General features: G+C 39.7%; 1 protein-coding gene across 7 annotated transcripts in view; it reads right to left on the minus strand.

Moving 5' to 3' along the window:
* Positions 1-22,655, minus strand: part of nphs1 (NPHS1 adhesion molecule, nephrin) — a 71,197-nt gene that overhangs the window by 25,606 nt on the left and 22,936 nt on the right. For 5 of the 7 annotated variants that reach the window (XM_036006474.1, XM_036006470.1, XM_036006471.1 and 2 more), the window contains 6 exons: positions 18,586-18,690; positions 12,703-12,897; positions 9,146-9,268; positions 3,649-3,771; positions 2,946-3,027; positions 1,428-1,531 (listed from right to left, as the gene is read on the minus strand). In XM_036006474.1, coding sequence (XP_035862367.1) covers positions 1,428-1,531; positions 2,946-3,027; positions 3,649-3,771; positions 9,146-9,268; positions 12,703-12,897; positions 18,586-18,649 — 691 coding nt within the window. In that variant the 5' untranslated portion in view covers positions 18,650-18,690. Of the gene's footprint in view, positions 1-1,427; positions 1,532-2,698; positions 2,798-2,945; positions 3,028-3,648; positions 3,772-9,145; positions 9,269-12,702; positions 12,898-18,585; positions 18,691-22,655 lie in introns of those variants that run through there. The other 2 variants (XM_036006476.1, XM_036006477.1) reach the window with 2 other exon arrangements.

The raw sequence follows: 22,655 nt of genomic DNA on the forward strand, positions 1-22,655 counted from the left end.
TTGAATAAAATATACGTAGTAAATAGAGGAGGACAGGCCTTTGTTATTGCTGCAATCAGTTTCAGAGGGCACTCTGCAGACCCTGGGCCAGTGTGACAAATTGCTACCTTGCTAATAATCTGGCTGGCTGAAAATGGCCACCGCGCTGGCTTTGATGGGCTGGCATGCTGAGTAAGACTGCAGTGGTGGTCCCAAGTTCTGCAACATTAGCACTTAGCACATATCCCATGTTGTTTAATACAGAGCAGAAAGACAGAGAGGAAGGGAGGAGTGCTCACACTTATTGGTGGTTGTTAAAACAGCGGCAGCGGCTTCTAATGTGGAGGAGTAGATAGAGACAACATTAAGGTGTCTAGTCAGTCTGTGGATAATACGGCAGTTGAGCTGGAGGGAGCGCTTGCTGCTGAAGGTGTCAGCAGCTTTGCTCCGCTTTAATCAACAACATGATTTAGGCCTGGGAGAAGCAGGTGGTTAGACTCTCAGGCCTAAACAATCAATTACTTCAACTGACCAACAGTAGAAAACACTAAACCAACTGTAGTAAACAGTAGCTGCGGTGGCACACTGTTTAAGGATTCAGCAACAATAGCTTTGACTGTTGCCTTGCCAAATAAGAGGAAAATGAAATGAGAGTCAGAGATAGCATGTGTGTCAACTCACCTTTGTGTGCTGCAGTAACAATTTTATTATACAATATCACGCAGTTTGTGATAAAAACATGAAAGAAAAAGCAACAGAAACTGCCTCCCATCCTGCCTCAGAGGAGTCTAAATTTGATTTGAGCTGAGCTGATGAGCACGAAAGTAGCTGGGCTAGTTTTGTAGGATTCATTATTATTAGCTGTGGTGGCCTTAGCTTTTCCACATTAGTTAATATAATGTTAAACAATTCAGTACTTGAAGCCTCACTGTTATAATCCATCTCAGTTGGTCTAATAAAGAGTTGGTGTGTTTTGGTTCACATTGGGGAAATAAGACTAAGGGTGTAGATAATTTTAAGATTACTGAATAAAACATTAAATCTAAACTAAACTAATTCAAATTTAATTGCAAGGTTTGTGTGTGATTTTACATTGCTGTGGACACTGTGCTGTGGTTTTACAGTAAGAGCCTAGAACTCCTGCTTTGGTAGTATCAATCTCAGCCCACCAGGGGCAGCCTTGTGAACTGAAGGCAGTCACACTGATGTTATCCTGAAGTAGGTGTGAGTTTGCCTTCAGGTTGAATGTTTCTCCTTGGACCACTAACACAGATTGAGTGCACAAGGCCGGATACCTTTGGGCCTCCCTGAGGTTGGGTTCCTGTGTGGTTGAGTGTGTTTGTACACAAGGGTGGTTTTTCAGAGAGAGAGAGAGAGAGAGAGAGAGAGAGAGAGAGGGGGGGTGGGGGGGGTTGACTGTCAGTTTACAAAAAGGTTGAGACACTTACATTGCACGCTCATGGTCATCGTTGTCTCCACAGGCCGGAAAAGGGCGGGATTCTTGGCATTACATGCCAGCTGCCTCCCGTTGTCAGAGCTCAGAGCGGTGACTCTTTGGGAGGTAACAGAAAGACAAAATGAGAAGGATAAAGGACTTGAGCCAAACATAGTGCTAAAGCTCAAAACATCAAATCATGGTTATGTCTAACCAGTGGTAGTAAAAGTACCAATACATTGTAAACATACTCCATTACAAGTAAAAGTCCTGCTTTTTTACTGATAATACTTAAAGTATTAAAGTATATGTACTTCTTTTTGTAGTAAAACGCCTCCTGGCACTAAGCAGCATTTTTACTGTTGTACAGTAGCTGATGGAGGTAGATCTCGTTTTCACCGCTTTATATACAGTTTGGTAGTTTATTCCACTGGTTCCCAATCTAGGAGTTACACGAAAAGTGTGAGCGGTAATTTTTCTAGCTTTTTATATATTGGATAGTTTGGGAGAAAAAAGTTATTTAAATAAACCATGTCAGGAGTTTAGAGGGGGAATGTCTTTTTGGTGATAGTGCTAAAAGTCTCAGACATTTGAAACAAGAAGCCCCAGCTAAACACAGATTATTTTTTTATAAGGTAACACAACCTTAAAAGGTTGGGAACCACTTGCAATGTGTTTTATAAGCATATCATGTGTTTTTTCCCCTTAAATATCTTAATTTGAAAAGTAACTAGTAACTATAGCTGTCAGAGTAAAGTGCAGTGGAGTAAAAATTACAATATTCGCCTGTTAAATGTAGTTAAGTAGTAGTTGTTAGTAGCATGAAATGAAAATACTCAAGTAAAGTACAAGCACCTCAAAATTGTACTTAAGTACAGTACTTGAGTAAATGTAATGTCATGTAAATGTACAACACAGTAGTCAGCAACTTTCCACCACAAAATGCACTTTGTGATGTACATTGAAAGATACACTAGTCCCTTCGATGCAATGGATTTATTCTGAGCTTAGTTTACTTTCTTAGTTGATGTCTTCTATATCAAATTACAGTACAATTCAACCCTAACAATCACACATGGCCCACTGCTGCGTACGCTCAGTGTGAATATGAGGAAGGAGCATCAATATTACTTAAGACCTAGGCTGTTCTGCAATAGAGCCGAACAATGTTGCAGCTCCTCAGTACCAATGTTATCTCAGGATATGACAAGAGGTTATTATCTTTGACACAGAGGAGACAAGCAGGATTAAAGTAATCTATGGCCCTGTTTAATGTATAGGCACCTGGCGACCGGCGAGGATCGGATCTGTCTTGCTGCCGGAATGTAATTTTGTGCATTTGACAGAAGCTAATTCAATCGCACAGTGCCAAGTAACAGTTCGCTGTGTGCAGAAATTCATTGCACTCACTAAGAAAGAGGAAGAAAATAAGAGCGGGGTGAAAACAAGGGAAACAAGAAACAAAGACAGACTTGGAGAGCTTGAGCAGGTCGGTGAGAAAAATGAGTCTGGCAGGCGGGCAAACACATACATTACTTCAGCATGCGTATTCAGGAGCTTATCCTTTGAGCCAGACATGTTAAAAGACTCTACACCTGTCAGCTCGACTCCATCTAAAAGACACAATGGGGGGAAGGAACACAAAAGGGAAAATGTTATGTGTAAATTTGTTCATGTGAAACAAAAACATCAATGTTATTCTCATGTGGAAAGTAATGAGCATACCACTGTCTCAACCGGTCTTTGAATTGAAATCAAATAAAATCAATGTTGAGATTACGATATGACGAACAAAATTACAATTTACTGAACACAATATTCTGTAGACACATTCACACCAAGAAAAAACATCTCTCCCTCTCCCTCCCAGCAATATACAATATAATAGGTGTGACGGGGGAGCAGAAGGCAAAAACAGAAAACAACTAATAACTTGTGATACATTAACTGTACATGCATTTGTAAAAGTCAGTGGAAAATGGAAATTCAAATCGCAGGCTATTTCCTCCCACACAGAGTCTGCCCCTTTCAACTCTGCCATTCGAAGACTATGAAATAAGAGATCTTTACTGAACTTACGCTTTTACTCTGCAATGTTTTTATGTTTTAATATTCAGGTTGCGACCTATCGAGTTCCCAGAATGTAGATTATTGGAAAGGCTGTTGCCCTTTTTTCTAACCTGTCAAGCTGACCATCTCTGTCACATTTAGTGCAGGTGAAAGGGGTGACTCACCTTTATAAAGTGTGATTTCAGCCATGGGCTTTGCATCAGGGGCGATACAGGTGACAACGTATTTCTTCCCCGCCGTCCAAGGTGTTGCCATGTCCACTTCAAAGTATGGCTTGGAAGGAGGAACTGAATGAGAGACAACAGCTCAAGTTTCATATTTATCACATCATTAACCTCATAGTCATCACACTAATCTTTGGTTAGAGGAAGCTGGCGCTATCACAGATGGATATTAGCTTATGCAATGATATGATAATAAGCACTGGCAACATTTGGGAGTGACTGGAATATCACGCTGTCAGCTTTTGAGTGATTTACTACAGCGAGGTTTGATGTTCTGTTGAGTTTGAATACAAATTGTGGACAAGAAGAGAATACAGAGATGAAACCGATCCACTGCTAATCTATCATAGCAAACACCAAACATTTCTCATCTCAGATCACCCCCAAGCTAAATATGTGCTTTCTGGACTGATCAAAGCAGGCTTCACTTCTCCACTGTTCTACTCTGCACTCCTTTTATCTGACCATAAATAAGAATCCCAGAAAAAAACATAGCTTTTAACACAAGGGACCGGAAATTGTTTGGCAGTAAATTGATAAATCTGTCACCAACTAGCCTTCAAAGGGATTTCTGCAGATCGGCGGGCCACTCTTTACCAAGACTATCAGTTCAATCATGCACACACACACTTCAGAAACCCGTTTGTCTATTGTGCCAGTTTTTAGCAAGTGGGTGAGCCTGTAGAATGACAAACTATGGTTACTGTTAAGGTTGTTTTTCTTTCATCAGAGATCAAGTGCAAAGGCTGCCTGAGTTCAGAGACAGAACAGGGAGTAGGAAAGTACAGGAAGGATACATGTGTGTGAGAGAGACATGAAAGACTGGCAGAGGAGTAAAGAGAAATGGCAAGAATGAAAAGTGAGTATAAGACAAGCTGCAGAAGGGAGCAGGGGCACGAGGATAGCTGCTGCTGAATTTGGAGATAAAGCCGCTGCTAATGTACGGGTAAACAGATGGACCACAACAGCAACCAAACCAGCCAGCCATCAAGCTCCTCTCCATCTCTTTGGCACACAAAATCAATTCATGGCCACTAGGAGGAGCTGTTGCTGTGTGCAGAGTCGCCCATTGGCTCCAGTCTGCTATTGAGACAGATGAGATGTGGCTGCAGCTTCAAACTGATTTAAAAGAAGCAATTGAATCTGTGTGGACTGTGATGGGTTACCCAGAGCACTGCAGAGGCGCGCGCTGCAATAATGAGATGCATTTGTTTGTCGTCCCCCCCCTTCCCTGAGAAGATGACTGGGCCATGCATCTATTGACAGCCCCTGCACTCTCAATCTACTCAGGCCCACACAATTCAACATAGGCGCATCACTTGTTGTGCTCGAGGAGCGTCTGGCAGCCTAACAAATCCTAAAATAAGAATAATGATATGTTCGCAAATGAGACAGGCAGGTATCTAATTTTTTCCACGCTCGCTCATGCTGGCCCGGTCTTTATCTCTCATTCACTCCATCATCCCTCTCTAGCAGCCCAATGCCCCTCTCCCCTACTCCCCCTCACTATCCTTCTTGACCACAGCAGTTAAACTGCAGAAGTGTGGGGGAAGGTGTGTTCCACTTGGGAATTAAAGGAAGCCATCCATCACATCTGCAAATAATGTGACCCAATCAGCCCAGTCAGGATGAACATTTGTACAAATGTAATAGCACATGTGGACAACAACAAAACACTAACTACTGACACTAACACTACTAGACATCCACTCAGAGCAAAGAACAGACAGCAAACAAGCTGTTCTCTCAATTAACTATTTCTGCCCCTTCTTTGTCTACCTGCCTGTCAGCTTTTTTATTTTGTCTCCCTGTCTCTTCCTCTCTGCTTTATAGCCCTCTCTCTCTTATTAAGGTATATGAACACAATAATAGATAGGCACGCAAAAACTTGCTCTTGCCGTTCAGACGGGAAACAGTGAGCCGCAAAATTAGATTCATAAGACAAATACAGACGGATGGATGGAAAAGGCAAATAAGAAGCAGATTAGCAGACACACATCAATATGCATATCCACCTATCTTTCTCTCTCGTTCACATACAGATGCACCACACTCTAGTCTCTTCCCTCCTTTGCACACAAACACCCAAAGATAAACTCAAGTCTACAGTGCACGCAGATCTGCATGCACAAACACACTGACACAGGCGAGCTAGTGTGCAGACAAGCTACATTCTCACTTCAATCTAAAAACAGGCGCCAGTGTGTGCACAGTCTAACATGTATTACAAAGCTGATTCTCAAGAACATTTTGGAGAAGGCCCAGAGGATAAAACAGTCTCTGAAAAGCTTATTTTGCCAAATTAAGAGAATAATCGAGTCCAGATCAGCCTTCTCAATACCACACAGACGCAAATAATCGGTTTTATCTCTGGAAGACAAAGATTGGCTAAAGCCACACATCTATGCACAAGGATATATTTTTATACGCATGCACGCACGCACACACACACACACACACACACACACACACACACACACACACACACACACACACACACACACACAGTCTCAGGTGTGTGATCTCTGGCAATGAAAGCCCAGCTTTCCCCTCCCCTCTGTCTGCTCTGTTCTGGGGGAGAAGTGGAGCAGCAGCCCCATCTCCCCTTGCCCACGGTCACACCACTTCTTCCTGACCCACTACTTTTGTCTCTATTAGTTTTTGTTTTGGGTCCATTACATAACAGTTACATTTGTCCACATCCATGACCATTTACAGAATATACTTTACACACACATACAAGGATGGAAAATCTACCTTATTGATAGATTTTAAAAAGAGGAGGCAAAACATTTCATTCATCCCTTTAGTGTCTCATTTAACTATTTAGCAGAGCCTCCTTTGCAAATTGAAAAGCTCCTGACACTGTACCATCAGTCTGGCACTGTATTATGCACACCATCACACCAGTGTATAACATACTGTCCTCTGATGGGGTTATATCTTGGGCAACTGTCAGAACTTTTCATGAACAAAGATGAATAAAGTCACCATGTTCTACGTTGCTTGTGCCCCCATTTATAAGTTGTTCCATTATTTATAACGGTGAATCATAAAATGAAGGCTCATTATATACTCTTCAAGTGCTAAACTCATTATCTACTGCAAAAACCTCACCATAGCCCTGGTTCCTAAAATGTCCTCTAACCACCAACCAACACTGATAATAAGCTTACACACATGGGCACACACACTCATACACACATATCTCTGTAAGACCCAGCTATGGGAACTGAATGAGCAACACAGTCTAAAACCAGAACACATCAAATAACTGTTTTGTACATTAGCAGGAGGCATCAGTACAGGCATGCAATGCGGTGAGGGAGAGAGTTGTTCATTAATAGGATTAAATGCTAAGGCTAATGGTATAAACCGAGACACAGGATGTGTCAGGTATGTGACAGGCACAGTGCAGGGTAAGTTTTAGAAGAGGAGGGGGTTTCAGCAGAGGGGGTACAGGTTGTTATTGTCATGGATTACTCACTGCCACTTGATCTGCCTATTGCAGTAATCCCCTATCTGAGCTCCGCAGGAAGGCAAAAACACACAGGAGTTATGTTGCACCAATGAAAATGTCTTGAAAACATCTCTTTGTAAGCTCATGGATGGGGCTTATTGACATTTTTGCCTCCGTCCCTGCTATTCACTGCCTGTAGTGATCCATCTTGAATTAGCCAGTCATGATAGCACTCTCTCTGACCCAAGAATCCAATTATACGACCAGCAATCTCAGTTTTGTTTTCACATTCCTCCCCTCTCCCCCACTGTATCTCCTCCTAAAGAGTTTATAGTGTTTTGATTTGATGCAGGGCTTGATGGGATATGGCCATGGTTGACTGGCCCTGGGTGTGGGGCCTTGGGAGCTGTAGTTCACTGATGGAGAAGTCCGTGGGGAACTCGTCAGAGACAGTGCTCTTCAAAAGGATGCACAGTTTCCAGTCCCAGTTCAGCACTAACAGGAGATTGAATTCATCAGCTCATGATGAAGCCCCAGATTAGTCACGTATTTTGAATCAGTTGAGTTGGTGGGGTGGAACAAATGACCCTTTAGGACCAAGGCTGCAGAGTGCTTTTTAAGTCAGTAGCTTCACTCTTTGCCCTTTGCAACAGTGCAGCTGCAACTGTCCATCTCAAACAGTCAACAGCTGGAAAGTGCTCCCACGACACTGAACAAAAACAGAGATTTAGATCAGAGTATGTCTGGCACACAGTGCAGCAGGAGGTTTCAGTCACGGTAAATACGACTACCAGTGATCCTTGATGCAACACAAACATAATTCCCACACATTGACCTTTTCGACAAAGCCAAAGGCGATTGTGTTGACTTTGTGTATGTGGGCGCACATGCTATAGGCATCTCAGAGGTAATAAATGTGGGAGTCAAGCCTGCTGTGGCTGCAGGTGTAGGCCTGCTGCAGGACATAAGACTGTTGCAGTGTAGAGCAGAACGTAGCCATTCAAAGGCGACGTCTAAGGCCTATGCCTCTTCCTATCCCACACCACCCGCCATCCCTCCCACCGGCCCATTGATGTCAGAAAAACCTGCTTTCTTCCCAGAGGAGAGTGAGGCCACTAGAATCACCACGGCAACCCCCCCTCTGAAAGAAAAAACACCTCTCCATGGTCACCAAAGAGAAAGCCGGAAAGCGAAGGAGAGAGGGAGAAATTTTGCAGAATGGGGAGGGGGATGTAAGCAAATGAACTGCGCCTGGAGAAGAAAGGTTCTTTTAGAGTCCTTTCCCTGCCACATATGGGCTTGCTCCCACAAGCATGAGGGATTGGGAGAGAGAGAGATACCGGTTGTAATAGAGTGACAACAGGTGGTCTTAATGTAGTCGCACAATTACATCTATTCCAGCCCATGTCTGAGTAGGAACTTTTGAATCACTGGTTATAATTTATTCCTGTGAGAGGGAGAGACATGGATCGCCCTGAGGCTTGCCAGGGAATCCAGGCTGTTCTGATTTTATATTGCTAAAGAATATAAAATATCTGCATGGTGAAAGCCATAGACCTATTGGAACATGTGGAGATGGCTTAGTGCTTGTTAAAGAAGAATTAAATACCAGAAAAAGTTGAAAAAGTTTGACTTTCCTCATGGTTCATACTTGCTTAAAATGTGATTTGCGCTTAAAAGGAAACCGCTGAGTTCTACTGTACCAAGGACACTTTAAATGTAGTCTCTACATTTAAGTGTGCATCGCTTCAAATTCCTTATCTTAAGCAAATTAAAGCTTTTTTTTAATCAATATAAATGAATATTTAACAGCTCTTTATATGCTGATTACCAGTCAGGAGGTTATGTATGTCACCGGAGTACTGAGGATGCTCACTGTGCCTTATTACAAACATCATTTTACAACATGTGTTACTCTGACAAAAAAAATACACGTTTATAAGCCCCCACATGCCCTCTGTTCACACTTGTGCTCACTTAGCATGTTGACCCAGACTGTACTGGAAATGATTGCTTGACTGCTCTCAGACCGGCCCACTTGACATTCATAGGAGGCGTCATCTTCCAGTTGGGCCTTCTCAATCTGAAGGTGATACTGCCCTGGAAAAGAGGGAGAGATAAATTAGACACATGTTGTGATAAGGATGTGCTCACTAAAACCATGTAAATAATTACAAAGAAGAAAAGCTCATTTAGTTTTCTTCTCAACTAACTACTGAATATAATGTTGGCTGTTCAGAGTTGTTGCATGTATATCGATAAGTACCTCCTGCAGGCCCTATTTCTTCTCTGTTGATTTCAGAGTGTCTGAATTATAGGCAATTTTCAACATGGGAAACAGGAAAATTGACAATATAAGAAATTTGTACAATGACAGTCTGGCATTTCAATTCAATACGGTAATATGCTCTCCAACTTAGCGACATTTGGGTGTTTTTTTTTGTATTTCTGTAAAATGTAATCATTTCACTTGCTGAGAACCTCCTGCTGCATGCTTTCCATTGGCATGCAAGTGGTTGTCTATACTCATGGCAGAGGCATTTTGTTTTAGAACGACTTTCAAGCATGGTAAATGAAATCCAATCCCAGATTCACAACGCCAATTGAATAAACTGCCAGGCAAAGTCCTTCTCTTTGTATCTTTCTTCTGATAGTCTGGCATGCCAAAAGGGCTTGATTTCTTTGATGCATTGCCATAACCTGTGGGGATTAGATGATGTTCAGTGTTGGTTTTTCAGCTCCTCATTCTCTGGCTCACAGCCTACTAACGTGCAAAATAGTATCTTGGTCTGACAACCACACAGGCCTAAAAATGCATGTATCAAGTAAGCTGGCAAGATAATTAACACCAACCAGAAGCAATTTTAACATCTAAGTTATCATTGAGCGCAGAGCGAGAGAGAGAGACATTCAATTTATTAATCATATTCCTCTTTCCTGGAATTACTCACAAATAGTGCAATCAAGTTGCAGAGTGTGTATTTATGGTAGCGGAGATGGCGGATGGCTGCAACACGATTTGCCATTTTTTCCATTACTCTGTATTTATTTCAGCTAGGGCCTTCACAATTTTGGGATACAGTATATCTACATAACCCTAAAGTAAGCTGCAGAGTATATTCTCCCCTCTGCAAATCTGCATTTGTGCATTGGCCCTTAAGTTGGAAACACATAGTGTTATGTTATTGGGAAAGGACAGTCCCAATGAAAAGGGTTAATTGTTGATCTTGATTCAGAGAACCTGTTTGCATCATTCAGTCAGCCGAGTATAAAGAATATAGTTCCTCTCACATGCTTTGTTTGTAATTTTAAATTCCGGTAGTATGTTACTGAAGATATACAACAATATACACACAAAAGAACACAATGTGACAGGTGTGAAGCAGTCTTAATTAATAATTAAATATTTTTCTCGCGCTGTTAAGTATTACATACTTAGATGTAAAGTATATTTGTGGACGTTTACACGCCTACAAGATTTATAAAACTTGATTGAACAACTTAATTTGCAAAGATGTTCTAGTGTTGCCAACATGCCATAAACAGTGTTAATATTCATATGTGACTATGGTGTACCACTTTATAAATGCTTGATATTAGTTAGTTGATATTATTTAAGAAAAACATGCAACACTTGCAGTACATGTGATGTCATGTGAACCGAAGTTATACCTTATGGACCAATCATTGAAAGTAAATTAAGAAAAAACTCAATGCTTTGGTGCTTTGGCTTCAACAACCTGTTTTATCTGTTCTTCTGTGTGCTTGTCTTTACAGTGCAAATTGATGGGCACAGCAAATTCTAGATCTAGGCTTGTGTGTTCATACACATTTACTTTATTGCTTCCGCTTGGGGAAACTAAGGGTGCTACATTTGCTGTAAGTATATGTAGAAATCAACACGGCCCTCTCCCGTTTTTGTGAATGTTTGATTTCAGGCTTTTTTAAGCATCAATAAACAGTACTGATGGTGACAATCAGTGAAAATGTGTAGCGTATCAAGTGCAGTCAAGTGCCATTTTAAATGATTTTGCTCTTTTTCTGTGCAGTGTAAAGTGATTGCATACATCAGTCTGCAGTTTCTTTTCCTGGTAAAGTGTACCTGCACTGATGGGTAGTTTATTCATGAGTGTATGTTAGAGTGTTTGACAGCTTTTGTGTGTTTGTGGTCCTTGTGTTCATGTGTATATATTCTTACTTTGTTGTTGAGGTAAAAACAGGCAAGAATGTTTTTTCTAACCCTGTACCTGCTGTAATTCTTACTGTAATTTGCTCACTGACAATCAGCTGAAAAACAACATTTTAGCGTTTTGCACATTTGTTTTTATGTAAACTAACTCTAGGCGTTAATAAGCATCGACAATGTGTGAATAGCATCTATACAGCATTTATGTGTCGCTTGCGGTCTCAAACACTGTGCAACAGTGAAATGTGGCTTATCTAGTTGCGGGCTGATCGGGAACAGATGCTCTTCTCTTACTTGCGATTGCCTTCTAATTGGCTATTACTTTTTATAGACTGTGTTGCAGATTCTGCAACACACTTTATTCCCTGCCACATTTCACTTGCTTTAATTTATATATTTTTTGTCTTAATATGTGACTGACAGCGAGGGGGATGTGTAAGAGGCTGTTGACAACCACATCACCTCCTCACTCCCAGATGCTCCCTGTATAGAGAGCCAGTGTGCCATAAGGTTCCCGTAATGTCTGTGTTGCTTTATTATAACACTTTGAAGCCATAGCAACAACATCATCTAATTTACTTTTAGAGTAGCCAACATCAGGCTGTACTGCTTCCTGAGCTGACAACAGCACTTTATAATTAGAACTATGAACTATGTCACAGGAACATAATGAAGTATGTAGGCTCAATCTAACACTGACAGCATGTTATTGTGTTACCATTTTAATAATAATACATTTTATTTATAATGCCCTTTTCATCAAAAGATCTCAAAGTGCTACAGGTTAGAAACAAAGAAATTAGCAGTAGTAAAATATAAAAAAACATCTAAAGGGGACCAAAAGCTTTGCTAAAAAGAAATGTCTTAAGACCTTTTTTAAAACAGTCAGTGGATTGAGGTGCCCTCAAGGTGTCAGGGAGGGCATTCCACAGACATGGGGCAGCAGCACAAAAGGCTCTATCTCCCATTGTCCTGAGTCTGGTTCTGGGTATGTGCAGGAGATTTGAGTGAGGTTTGTGGGTTGATAAGTTCTTGATAAGATATTTTTGGTACATCATACTTCATGTACCCTCTCCACATCTCACACCATGTAGGGCGTGTGTCCACACAGTAGCTTAACCTTACCTTGACCAGTGTTACTGTATCTTATTCCACTCACCTGGATCTTCTGAGCTTTTTTATTCTTTGCCAAACCCATAAACTGCAAATGTCATTCAACCATAGGCAATTTATGATGAATAATTCTGGTGTCTTTTTTAGTGGTGCTTTTATCAAACAAGTTCATTTATTTAGCTTGGGTAGGTCCATCAAAGCCCAATAGGCCATAGACCTTATTCTGTGCGTTTACCTCTAGTGGGGTTTCCAATCATGCTGTAGCGTGGAAAGCCTGGCAGGCTTCTCTGTGGTCCCAGTAGGAGGCCATCTTTCACCCACTGCACCGTCCCTGAGGCCCGCAGCACCTCACACCTCAACACGGCTGTGGCTCCCATCCGCACAGTGAGGTTCCTGGGCTCAGACCTGAAGGCCTGCTGGGCATGTGTGCCTGGACACATAAAAGGAGGAGGAGGAGGAGGAGGAGGAGGAGGAGGAGGAGGAGGAGGAGGAAAGGAGTTAGAGTGGAATGGTAGAACATGCAAGGGATGTGATGGGATTTAATGTAAAGAGAATGGAGAAGAACAAGGACTGAATATGTGTAAGGAGTGTTATGGAGGAAGTCTAAAGAGTAGAGGAAGCACAACATAAAACTACACCACAGGGATGCAGTCTTGTGGTCTTTTGTCTGAGAATGCACCCTGTTGTGTCTGGCCACATTATTCATCCTGGCATATGTTTTATTGATGGGAAACTGCAATGATACGGCCCTGAAAATGAGTCAATAAAGTAATTACTGTGAATTAAATCCCCCCTCGGCCATGCAGATAGGATATTGGGAGGAGGGAAAAAGCATGGGGTATCAGAGACCTCGTTCACCTGTGGTTTTTCTTCAATGTCGATGTCCCACCAGCTAATTCCCTCTGGGAAGAGTAATGATTATCACTTTAATCCCCCTTGTTTGTCATAGGTGGGGTTGGCCATCCTTCAGCCAGGCTCTTAGGTGACATTTTGTGGTGCAGTGCACTGGAGTCAGGAAAGTAACCTTAAAACAGGCCACACATGAGCCTCTAACTGGGGTCTAGGATTATATGATTATTATACATATGGGTTTATGAAAAAATTCCGTTCAAGGAGCCAAACGGAACTGCATACTCCAATTAATGCCTAATATTCAAGTGTGACTCTCGTTTAAACAATGCCCCACAGAGAAGCCAGCCTGATTCCACTAGGCTGTTTGAATCTTGACCTTCATTGAAGCAATGACCAAGTTGTTTGTGAAGTGCATGCTCTGTTGCGTCTGACAACATGAGTGAGAGACAGCGCTCTCAGATGGCTGAACCAGTCACCTCACGTCAAATATGAAGGGCAAGATTGCCCATTACAGAGGATGCATACAAACAACCAAACACAGGAGCACATTTGCATACAGTTTACATAAATGAATACTCAACAGCGATCTTCAGTGGCTTCCAAAATAGTAATACTGCATTATTCTGCAAAATAGAAATACTCAATACCATATCAAAATGTAGTGGATAAGACTTCTCATGTCCTAAAGTGATAGCATGTAACTTTAAATGAAGAAATAGCACGGTATTCCTCTTACAAGACAAATAAAGATAAAGTTTTATCTAATCTTACAAGATGAATTCATGACCAATAGATGGAACCCATGTTCAGTTCATCACACACAGGGGTTTTGCTACTAAAGCTTTAGCCTACAGTACTTAGTTGTGTAAGACAGTAAATGTGAACTAATGTTATGAGGCATGTAACAGGGACATAGCTCGCTTGCTAGTTGAGATATTGAAGAAAGTTAAAAAGAGTTTTTAAGCGAGGACAAGTGTTGTTTCTAGCAGGCTTGTGCACAATTCAGAATTGAATTGAGAATGACTCCTAAATTCCAATTTAATTCTTGAATTTGAATTGAATTTGAATTGATGTCAAAAACAGGATCTAGAATTACAATTCGAATTTGAATTAAAGGAAGCAGAATTGCAATTCAATAAAAATTCAAAGAAATTCATATACATAATTTAAGTGAAGTGTTTAACAAACAAGCTTTACAATATATGTCAGATATGATTGCATTACACATTCTATAAATGATATTAGTTTGAACTACTTGTACAGATTACATTAACAGGAAATGTTTTCCACCAGCAATGAATGTTAAAAGTTCTAGTCACAGAACAAATAATTAAGTTTGATTTATTGTAATTGTAATTTTGTGGAACATGATGGAACATTTCCATTTTCCAGAATGCTTTACTTTAATCAAGTATTTAAAATGGTACCATACCAATACCAAACAATTTGAGGTGGACATTTGTTTGAAAGCTTCTTTTCTACACAATTTGATGGTCAACACTGGACTTTTTAAGTTTCAGAAGTCCGTTACAACTTCAGATTACAAACATTTATAGATTTGACACCTGTAATAACAGCGACATGGAACATAATAGCAGGCCTAAAAGGTCATCTGTACTAGTTCATTTTGAAGAACCAATTCCAACAAGAACACCTGGAAACCACAGAGCAATATGCAAGCACTGCAGTGCTCCAGTCTGTGGCTCCATCAAGGCTACTTCAAATTTCAAAAGGCATCTACAAGTAAGTTAACAGACAGTCTTTTATTTTGAAAACCATCTCTTGATGGTATTATGCTACTGATTTGATTTGATATCATCAGTGCTGGGGTCACTACTTAAGAACGTGTAATACACATTATTCACTTTAAAAAAAAAAAAAAAACATAATACATTACCTTACTTGTTATTCTCTATGATAGTAACTCATTACTCTACTCATTACATTACTGTAGCGCAACACAGCAAGAGCCTGGCATATAGCTCATAAAGAGCTTAAACACACGTAACATTAATGTGTTACATTACTCAGTTACAGCCAAATGTCATTATATTATGGCATTACTTCGTAAGGAGTTACCCCCAACACTGGATATCATATGTGTTTAAAAGCATGCAAGCACATTTTTTACTTATTACTTATTGTAAATCAAGAAAACAATTCTTGTCAATTGTGGAATTAATAGAAATATTTGTTCTCTTAAAGAGTGATCTACATTGAGGGACTTTTTTCCTACAAAAGAAACATCAGGAAATCTTGATGGACTGTGAAACCAGCAGTTACACAATCCAGCCAAACCAGAATGAAGATCATGGTGGTGTTATTTGATTACTTTGAAAAGAAAATAACATTGGAACACAACTAAACATTGAGGGGGTAATTTATTTCAAGAATTTGATCATTATCTATATTTTGGAACAAAATGTATGCAGGGTTGAGGAGTGACTAGTTACATGTAATGAAATTGTTATTCAATTGCAAAATTACTGTAATTGTATTGAGTTGTATTACTGAGGTAAAATGTGTAATTCAATTAGTTACTAATCAAATTAAAAGGAAATTGCTTTGCATTGATGAAGTAATCTAAATAATCCAAACCACATTTATAATGGGTAACTTATAACAGTAAGCAATTACATTTCCATAATCACCTTCCTAACACTGAATGTATGTGAGCATCAACACATTCTTTCTGTTCTCGAATTGCAATGAATTTAATTCCACTTCCTGTCATTCCAATTCCAATTCAATTTCAACTTCCTGTGGGAAGGAGTCAATTCAATTCAAATTCCAATTCATGAATTGAATGGAGGCCAATTCTGAAATTCTAAATTTTGCACAAGCCTGGTTTCAAGCCTGACACGAGGCGTGTAAATTGAGCATGTAATTTTTTTTTATTATTATTATTACCTGAAGTAATACTGCAAACTAGTTTGGTGTTACAGTTAAGTAAAGCTTTAGATACTGCTGTGTAACTGGCATTACTAAGTCACTTTACTGACTTAATTGCTCTTCTCTGCTTGTGCTACGGTCGTATTTTGGCTGTGGCCATCTTGATTTTTTGGAGCCAGAAGTGACCATATTTGGATGAGAAGCTGGAGCAAAGTTATCCAATATGGTTGCTAGCTGTTAGTAAGGCGCAAAACTGAACAGCCCACTCCCTAGAGTGTCTTTTAGTACAACCAAACACTGAACAAGATATTTTAGGCAACTAAAATGTAACATACAAAGCATACCCTGTTTTATCGTCTATTGTACTCTAAATGGGACCATCATTTACTAAAGACTAGCAATTGAGACCATAAACCCGTTAGGAACCCATTTACTGAGTATCAATCAAGTGAGAAGTAGGGTCATTTTTTAATAAACTACTATACAGTCCTGTGGAGTCGCCCCCTGCTGGCCATTAGAAAGAATGCATGTTTAAGGCACTTTCGCATTGGCTTCACTTTTTAATTTTCAGGCCCAAAGGTTGTTGCTTGACTATTACACTACATTTTAGCATGTCACAGATCAACATTTCAATGGTTTTCTCACTAAATTAAAACAAGTTAATACCTCAACATATTTGTTGTTTCCTGCTTGTGCTCACATTTCACCACTCTCTTCTCCCTCAGCCAAGCTCCCTAATGATTACGTCTGTGTCTTTAAACCAACTGAGTCAGTTGAAATGAAGTAGAATTCGATGTTCCATTATCATCAATGGCCATTATCCTGCATTTTGCCACTTGTGACCACAGTGGTTTTTTTGGGGGGCCTGTAAAGCTAAGTGGAATTTTAGAGATGGGTGGTAATTTGCTGCGAGTTTGTCACTGTGAGCGTCCCCTCTCACATTAAGTATTTGACCCATTGTTGATATAGGAATATTAATGACTACAAGCAGACCTATTTGAATGACCTGACTGATACACATATGCACAGGTGTTTCATTTGAGTGTCCCAGTAAGCCACGCCAGTAAGCAACCATGCACAATACCACCAGGGTGGGAACTGCAGCACCTAAATGGAATGCAGTCATCATTAATTAATGTTATTAATTACACCTGTGATTTTCTGCTATGACCTGTCAGAATGTCTGCCGTGAAATATTGATTTCCATTCTTTATTCAAGACTGGATGTCTACAATTTTATATGCATGAAATTTCTCAACCCTGATTTCTACATTCATTTTTAAGATAAAGATATTGCAAATTCTTCCCAGACAATATTTCACAACTTCTCAAGCTACAGCATGCACCTCATATACCTATATAGATAGTGTTATCAAAATGTGTCTGCTGATGCAAATGTTGTATAGTAAATATGATTAAGATCATATACCACTATGGTGTCAGATCACTTAGGGTTATGTTTAGCCTTTGAACTGGAAGCCAAACTAATCAACATGGAAACTAGTCAGGAAATACTGTGCACATAATACCCAGTAGCAGAAGTTAAATTATGTTATTTATTTTCTGTATAAACTAGTCAATGCTGGAGGTGAGATTAAGAGGGACATACAGGGTATAAAAACTGCCAAGGATAACATGCACAGCACCATACCGCTCGCGTTGAACAGATTTACCTTGACTTGAACAACAACCCTGGTAGAAAAGTCACTATGGTGCACACAGAGTAAACCTATTGGCCATACTACAGTTTAGGCAGTATTCAGATTAAGCTATTTGCATAAAACACTAATACCCTGAGTTCCCCTGTTACCATGAATAAATCAGTTACAAAATATGTTTTTCTACCTGTTCAAAGGAAGAAATGTCCCCCAGCAAAAGAGAGTGAAAAGATGCACCTGCTGGTTTCCTATTTGACTAAGCAATAACAACAGAGGAAGGTAAAAATGATGATGGTAATAGTTGGTCCTGTTCACCACCTTGATTTGCTAGCTGATGTCTGATTTTCTCACATGCTGAAAAAACAAAAGTGAAAGGAGAAACATAGAAGATGCCAGAGTAAGCCCATTGATACTGTGGTAAATGTGGTATCTTAGACAAGACTTTGACAGTATACGAATAAGAGATAAGTATAATATTAACCTGGTTAGTTTAACTGACTTACATTCACAGTACATGCATCACTGTAAACCTTTGTGACTTCAGAAGGCAACTCATACACATACAGTAGCTATTATGTTAGAGTGAAGATTCATCTAAGGCTTCAATAAAGTCAAGGTTCTCACTGCTCAGCTGAATGGGCTGAACATGGAAGGGACTTGAAAAGGCCACAGTTGCTGTAATGATAGTGCTGTATGGTGACATTTGATTATCTTACCCCAGATGAGGCAGAGAAACGGTAGAGCTGAAGGAGACACAATCCATGCTGACAAGAAGTCCATTTCACTGCTGACACCTGACCTTCAACACTCCTGGAACAACCCTGGAAACAAAACACTACATGAAATATACTTAACATAAACTCCATGTGTGAATATAGTAGGCGTATGGCAGAGGCAGTTGTATTGAGTCCAGCAGTGTAGTATAAAAAAAACCTTTAGTCTTTTATGTTTGTTATTTTTACGTTTTACTTTCTGACAACATACTGGAGCATGTGTTTGCAATACTCTTTACTATAAACTTTACTTAGCATCAAGTCTCACAAGCCTCTGACAAGCAAATGATTAAAGCAGACAATCAATCAATCAATCAATCAATCAATCAATCCTGCATTAGTGTGCTTTTTTTTTTTTTAATTATCTTTTATTGGAAAAGCATGCTGAATTTTACAATTGTTTGACATATGAAGTACATTATGTTGCTTTACCATTTTTAACTTTCTATTACAGGAACAACAGAACTCAGGTGTGGGTGGCGGGGTAACCAAATTACTTCCATATTATTTATGTTATTCATTTAAACTTTTAAATTTGTGCACAATTAGTAAAAAGCAGCAGTGTTTACAAAAAATCAGATCTAACCGGCTTAACATATTCCGTCCACTTGGACCATATCCTACAGAAAGTGTCCCTCTGCACTTTGAGTGAAAAGGACAGTTTTTCCATTGTGTAGATCTCTTGCACAATGTTTATCCAGTCCTCAGTTGTTGGTGGTTCTGGTTTGAGCCATCTCCTTGTTAGAGCCTTTTTACTTGCTGCCAATAAGATGTATAGAAGTTTCTTGTCTTTCGAGTCCAATTTATCCGTTGATATATTACTGAGATATAAGGTTTCAAAAGCAAATGGAAAAACAAGTGCAAAGACATTCTGTATATGCTCGTGAATTCTAGAAATGGTTAGCTGCATTAGTGTGCTTTCATATCTCAGCTTTCCTATCTAATAAAGGCAGAAATGCCCAACAAAATTTAAGAAGAAAGATCTTTAAAATGATCTAAATCACAATTTCAATGGTACATATTGTGTAATTTGTGTTTTAGATGGGAAGTAAATGCTGAAGAACTTTCAGTGTCTGAGTGGCTTAGTTCAGCTAGTTTTAGTCTCCTGATGAGTCACAAGGAGAGCACAGTTTCCCCAGAACTGTACATTTAAAAGAAAATTGTTGTTAAGAAGACCACTGTGGCTTCTTTCAGCATTTCATCTGGCTTCTCTTAGCACAATAATTCAGGATCAGCCAAGGGAGTGAAGAACAGAGCAGCTATGATATTGTGTACGTCCTGATACAGGGCAAATAGATACCTTTCTTTTTTTTTTTTTACACTGCACTTAAATTAATGGAAACCAATGGCTGCATGGAAAGCAGGAAATGCCTTCAAGGTACAGAAATTGCAACATGATGTGAAAACATCAATAATGTAAATTATATAAAACGTGTAGTGAATAGAGAGTGTCCTCTACAGAAACACAGCATTGGACATTTATTTCAAAGAGCTTCAAATAACTTATGTTGATAATTTGTGTCAATGCAGGAAGTGACAGTGTCTCCTACTGTACCTATATTTACTGTAATGCTGGTGTCTTGTAACCATGACCACTTCCCTAACCTTTATCAAGAGTTTTAGTTGCCTGACCTTACAATACAATAACAGCAGCATATTTTATTTGCAATGGCAGTAATGCTAGTTGCCTAAACCAGGGGTCTTCAACGTTTTTCAATCCAAGGACCTACTACATACAGTATATTGTATAAAATGAAGTTGCATGTTAAACTGGGCCTACAAAAACCTGTGGGGCCACCTAAAACCTTTATACATATATTTTTGCATAGAATACTAAGCTATTAAAATAGCCTAATAATAATTTATAAATCATGTTTTAATGTTACACATACATGTAGCACTGTGAATCCTTGCACTGTATCTGGGGATGGTGTTAGGGACTACCTTACCTATAGGCCAGTAAGCCTATCATCAGTGGGGATTCATATTTGATAATAATATGTTGGATTCATTTTAGGACTTTTTAATTTTTTTAAAAAAAATTACAAAACATAACAATAATTTAGAGGCCCTCCTGCATTGACTCTGAGGACCCCCTAGTGGTCACGGACCCCTTGTTGAAGATCCCTGGCCTAAACTATACCATAATATTACAGAGGGTCACATTTTGTTTGGGCATGACGACATGTTGAGTACATAGGTTAAAGCATGTGTCTGGCATGGTCCTTTGAGAAAGCCATGTCAGGATTTCTGTCAATTACCACTGTGAATTTGTTTTTGTTTATTTCCCATGGATACATGCAAGTAGATGTCAGGAATATGCCATGCTCTTGAATGGATCCCAGGGACAGTTTGGAATTAAATCTGTAGGCCGTGCTGTGGGTCTGTGCCATTGCATCCAATACTCTTCCTTATTTGACCTGCAAGAGCCCTCTGTGGATTTGAAGTCAGTTTGTAATCACTTCAATTTATCTGCTGCAGGAGTGGAACAAATAATAGTGATTTACTTAATTGAAAACTAAATATTTTCTAATCTGAATAGACAAAATGAATTGAAGCCAACAGCTCTTTGACGCATCTCCCCTCAGTCGATTAGTTGCACTCCAACAGGCTTTGATAAGAATTAACTCACACTCAATTATTTCTTTTCGCTCTCAAAACATTTGTGTGTTTCAGAGCCCCCAGTATACTTTTCCAACACACAGGGCAATTACTTCCGTCTTCAATGAATAGAAATTCTTTTGAGGTTAAAAGTGCCCATCTTCTCGATTTCTGTGTCTCTGCGTCATGTAGGTAAACACAAACAGTCATTATATTCTGCCTAATGTTGACATTTCTTCTAATATGCGTGGCAGTTTGCTGTTATCCATCTCTTGAAAAGAAGTACTGGATTTCTTTCTACAGTACAATGAAAACAGCCAGAACTTCATCTCTTCCTTTGGGATTTAGAGCTCAGGTACAGCAGGTGTTCCCTGTGAGGGAGAGAAATGTTTGGCCAACACAGATCTGTTGCTGATGGCCTGATGAATCACCATTTTCATTGGGACTCAGACACAGCCTGCCTGACCTCCCCTACATTCCCATTACCTAAGTCAACCTCCTTAATTGCTTCAAAAACACAGCCAGTTGAAGAATGTTATTTCGCGGATACACGTTTGTTTTCTTTGTATAAAAAAATCTGGGACGGTGTAGCACTTGTGGAATAACTGTGATATGTCATTTAACGGTTGCTTAAAATTTGACATTAGATAAATACCAGACTGAACGGCAATTTAATTTGTCTTCAAATATAAGAAAGACCCATATTTAATGACAGCAGCACTCATTGATACAGGTTTTCTTTACCTTGTTCTTCACCAGCTTCTTACAAATGCAAATTAGAAAGTTTGATTTGAAATTTGATTCGCTTTCAGAGACAGGGCTGCCACTCTCCCCGCAAGGGCATTAGAAGTAGCTGAACCATTCAGCGTGACACCGACAGGTAGCTTTTTAATGGTGTCTTTCATAACATCATCAAACGACTCAATACACTCAATCCTAGACCAATTTAACGTGAAACCCAAATAAATCAGTCAATGTGCAGAAAATGAAGTTTCAACTCCCGTGCAGCCATCCAATTCAGATGTGGTCCGACATCTTAATACCAACCTAACTTTTCACCTATCTCACCAGTTGCCTGTGGCTCCAATTACTGTAACTCATACAAGCTGCATTGTGAACCATTACTGCTTTAACACTGAACTGCTGATAAAGAGGGTTTCTAAAAAATGCAGATTAGATTATCAACAGAATCTAATCACGTCCAAATGACTGATTGTGCATTAAAACATGGCATTCTTTAAGCAGTATGATTAAGCTAGCTAGCTGGATAAACAGAAAGAATAGACCTCAGCCTCAAAAATAGACAGGCTAAATCATACAGTATCAGCTTGGTTCAGCAGTTCAGCAGCTTGACGTGTCCACTGCAAATTCAAGGCACTCTAAGAAAACCCAGGTTCGGTGTTTGTGTGCTT

Source organism: Sander lucioperca, chromosome 10, assembly GCF_008315115.2.
Source record: "Sander lucioperca isolate FBNREF2018 chromosome 10, SLUC_FBN_1.2, whole genome shotgun sequence".
NCBI classification, from domain to species: Eukaryota; Metazoa; Chordata; class Actinopteri; order Perciformes; family Percidae; genus Sander; species Sander lucioperca.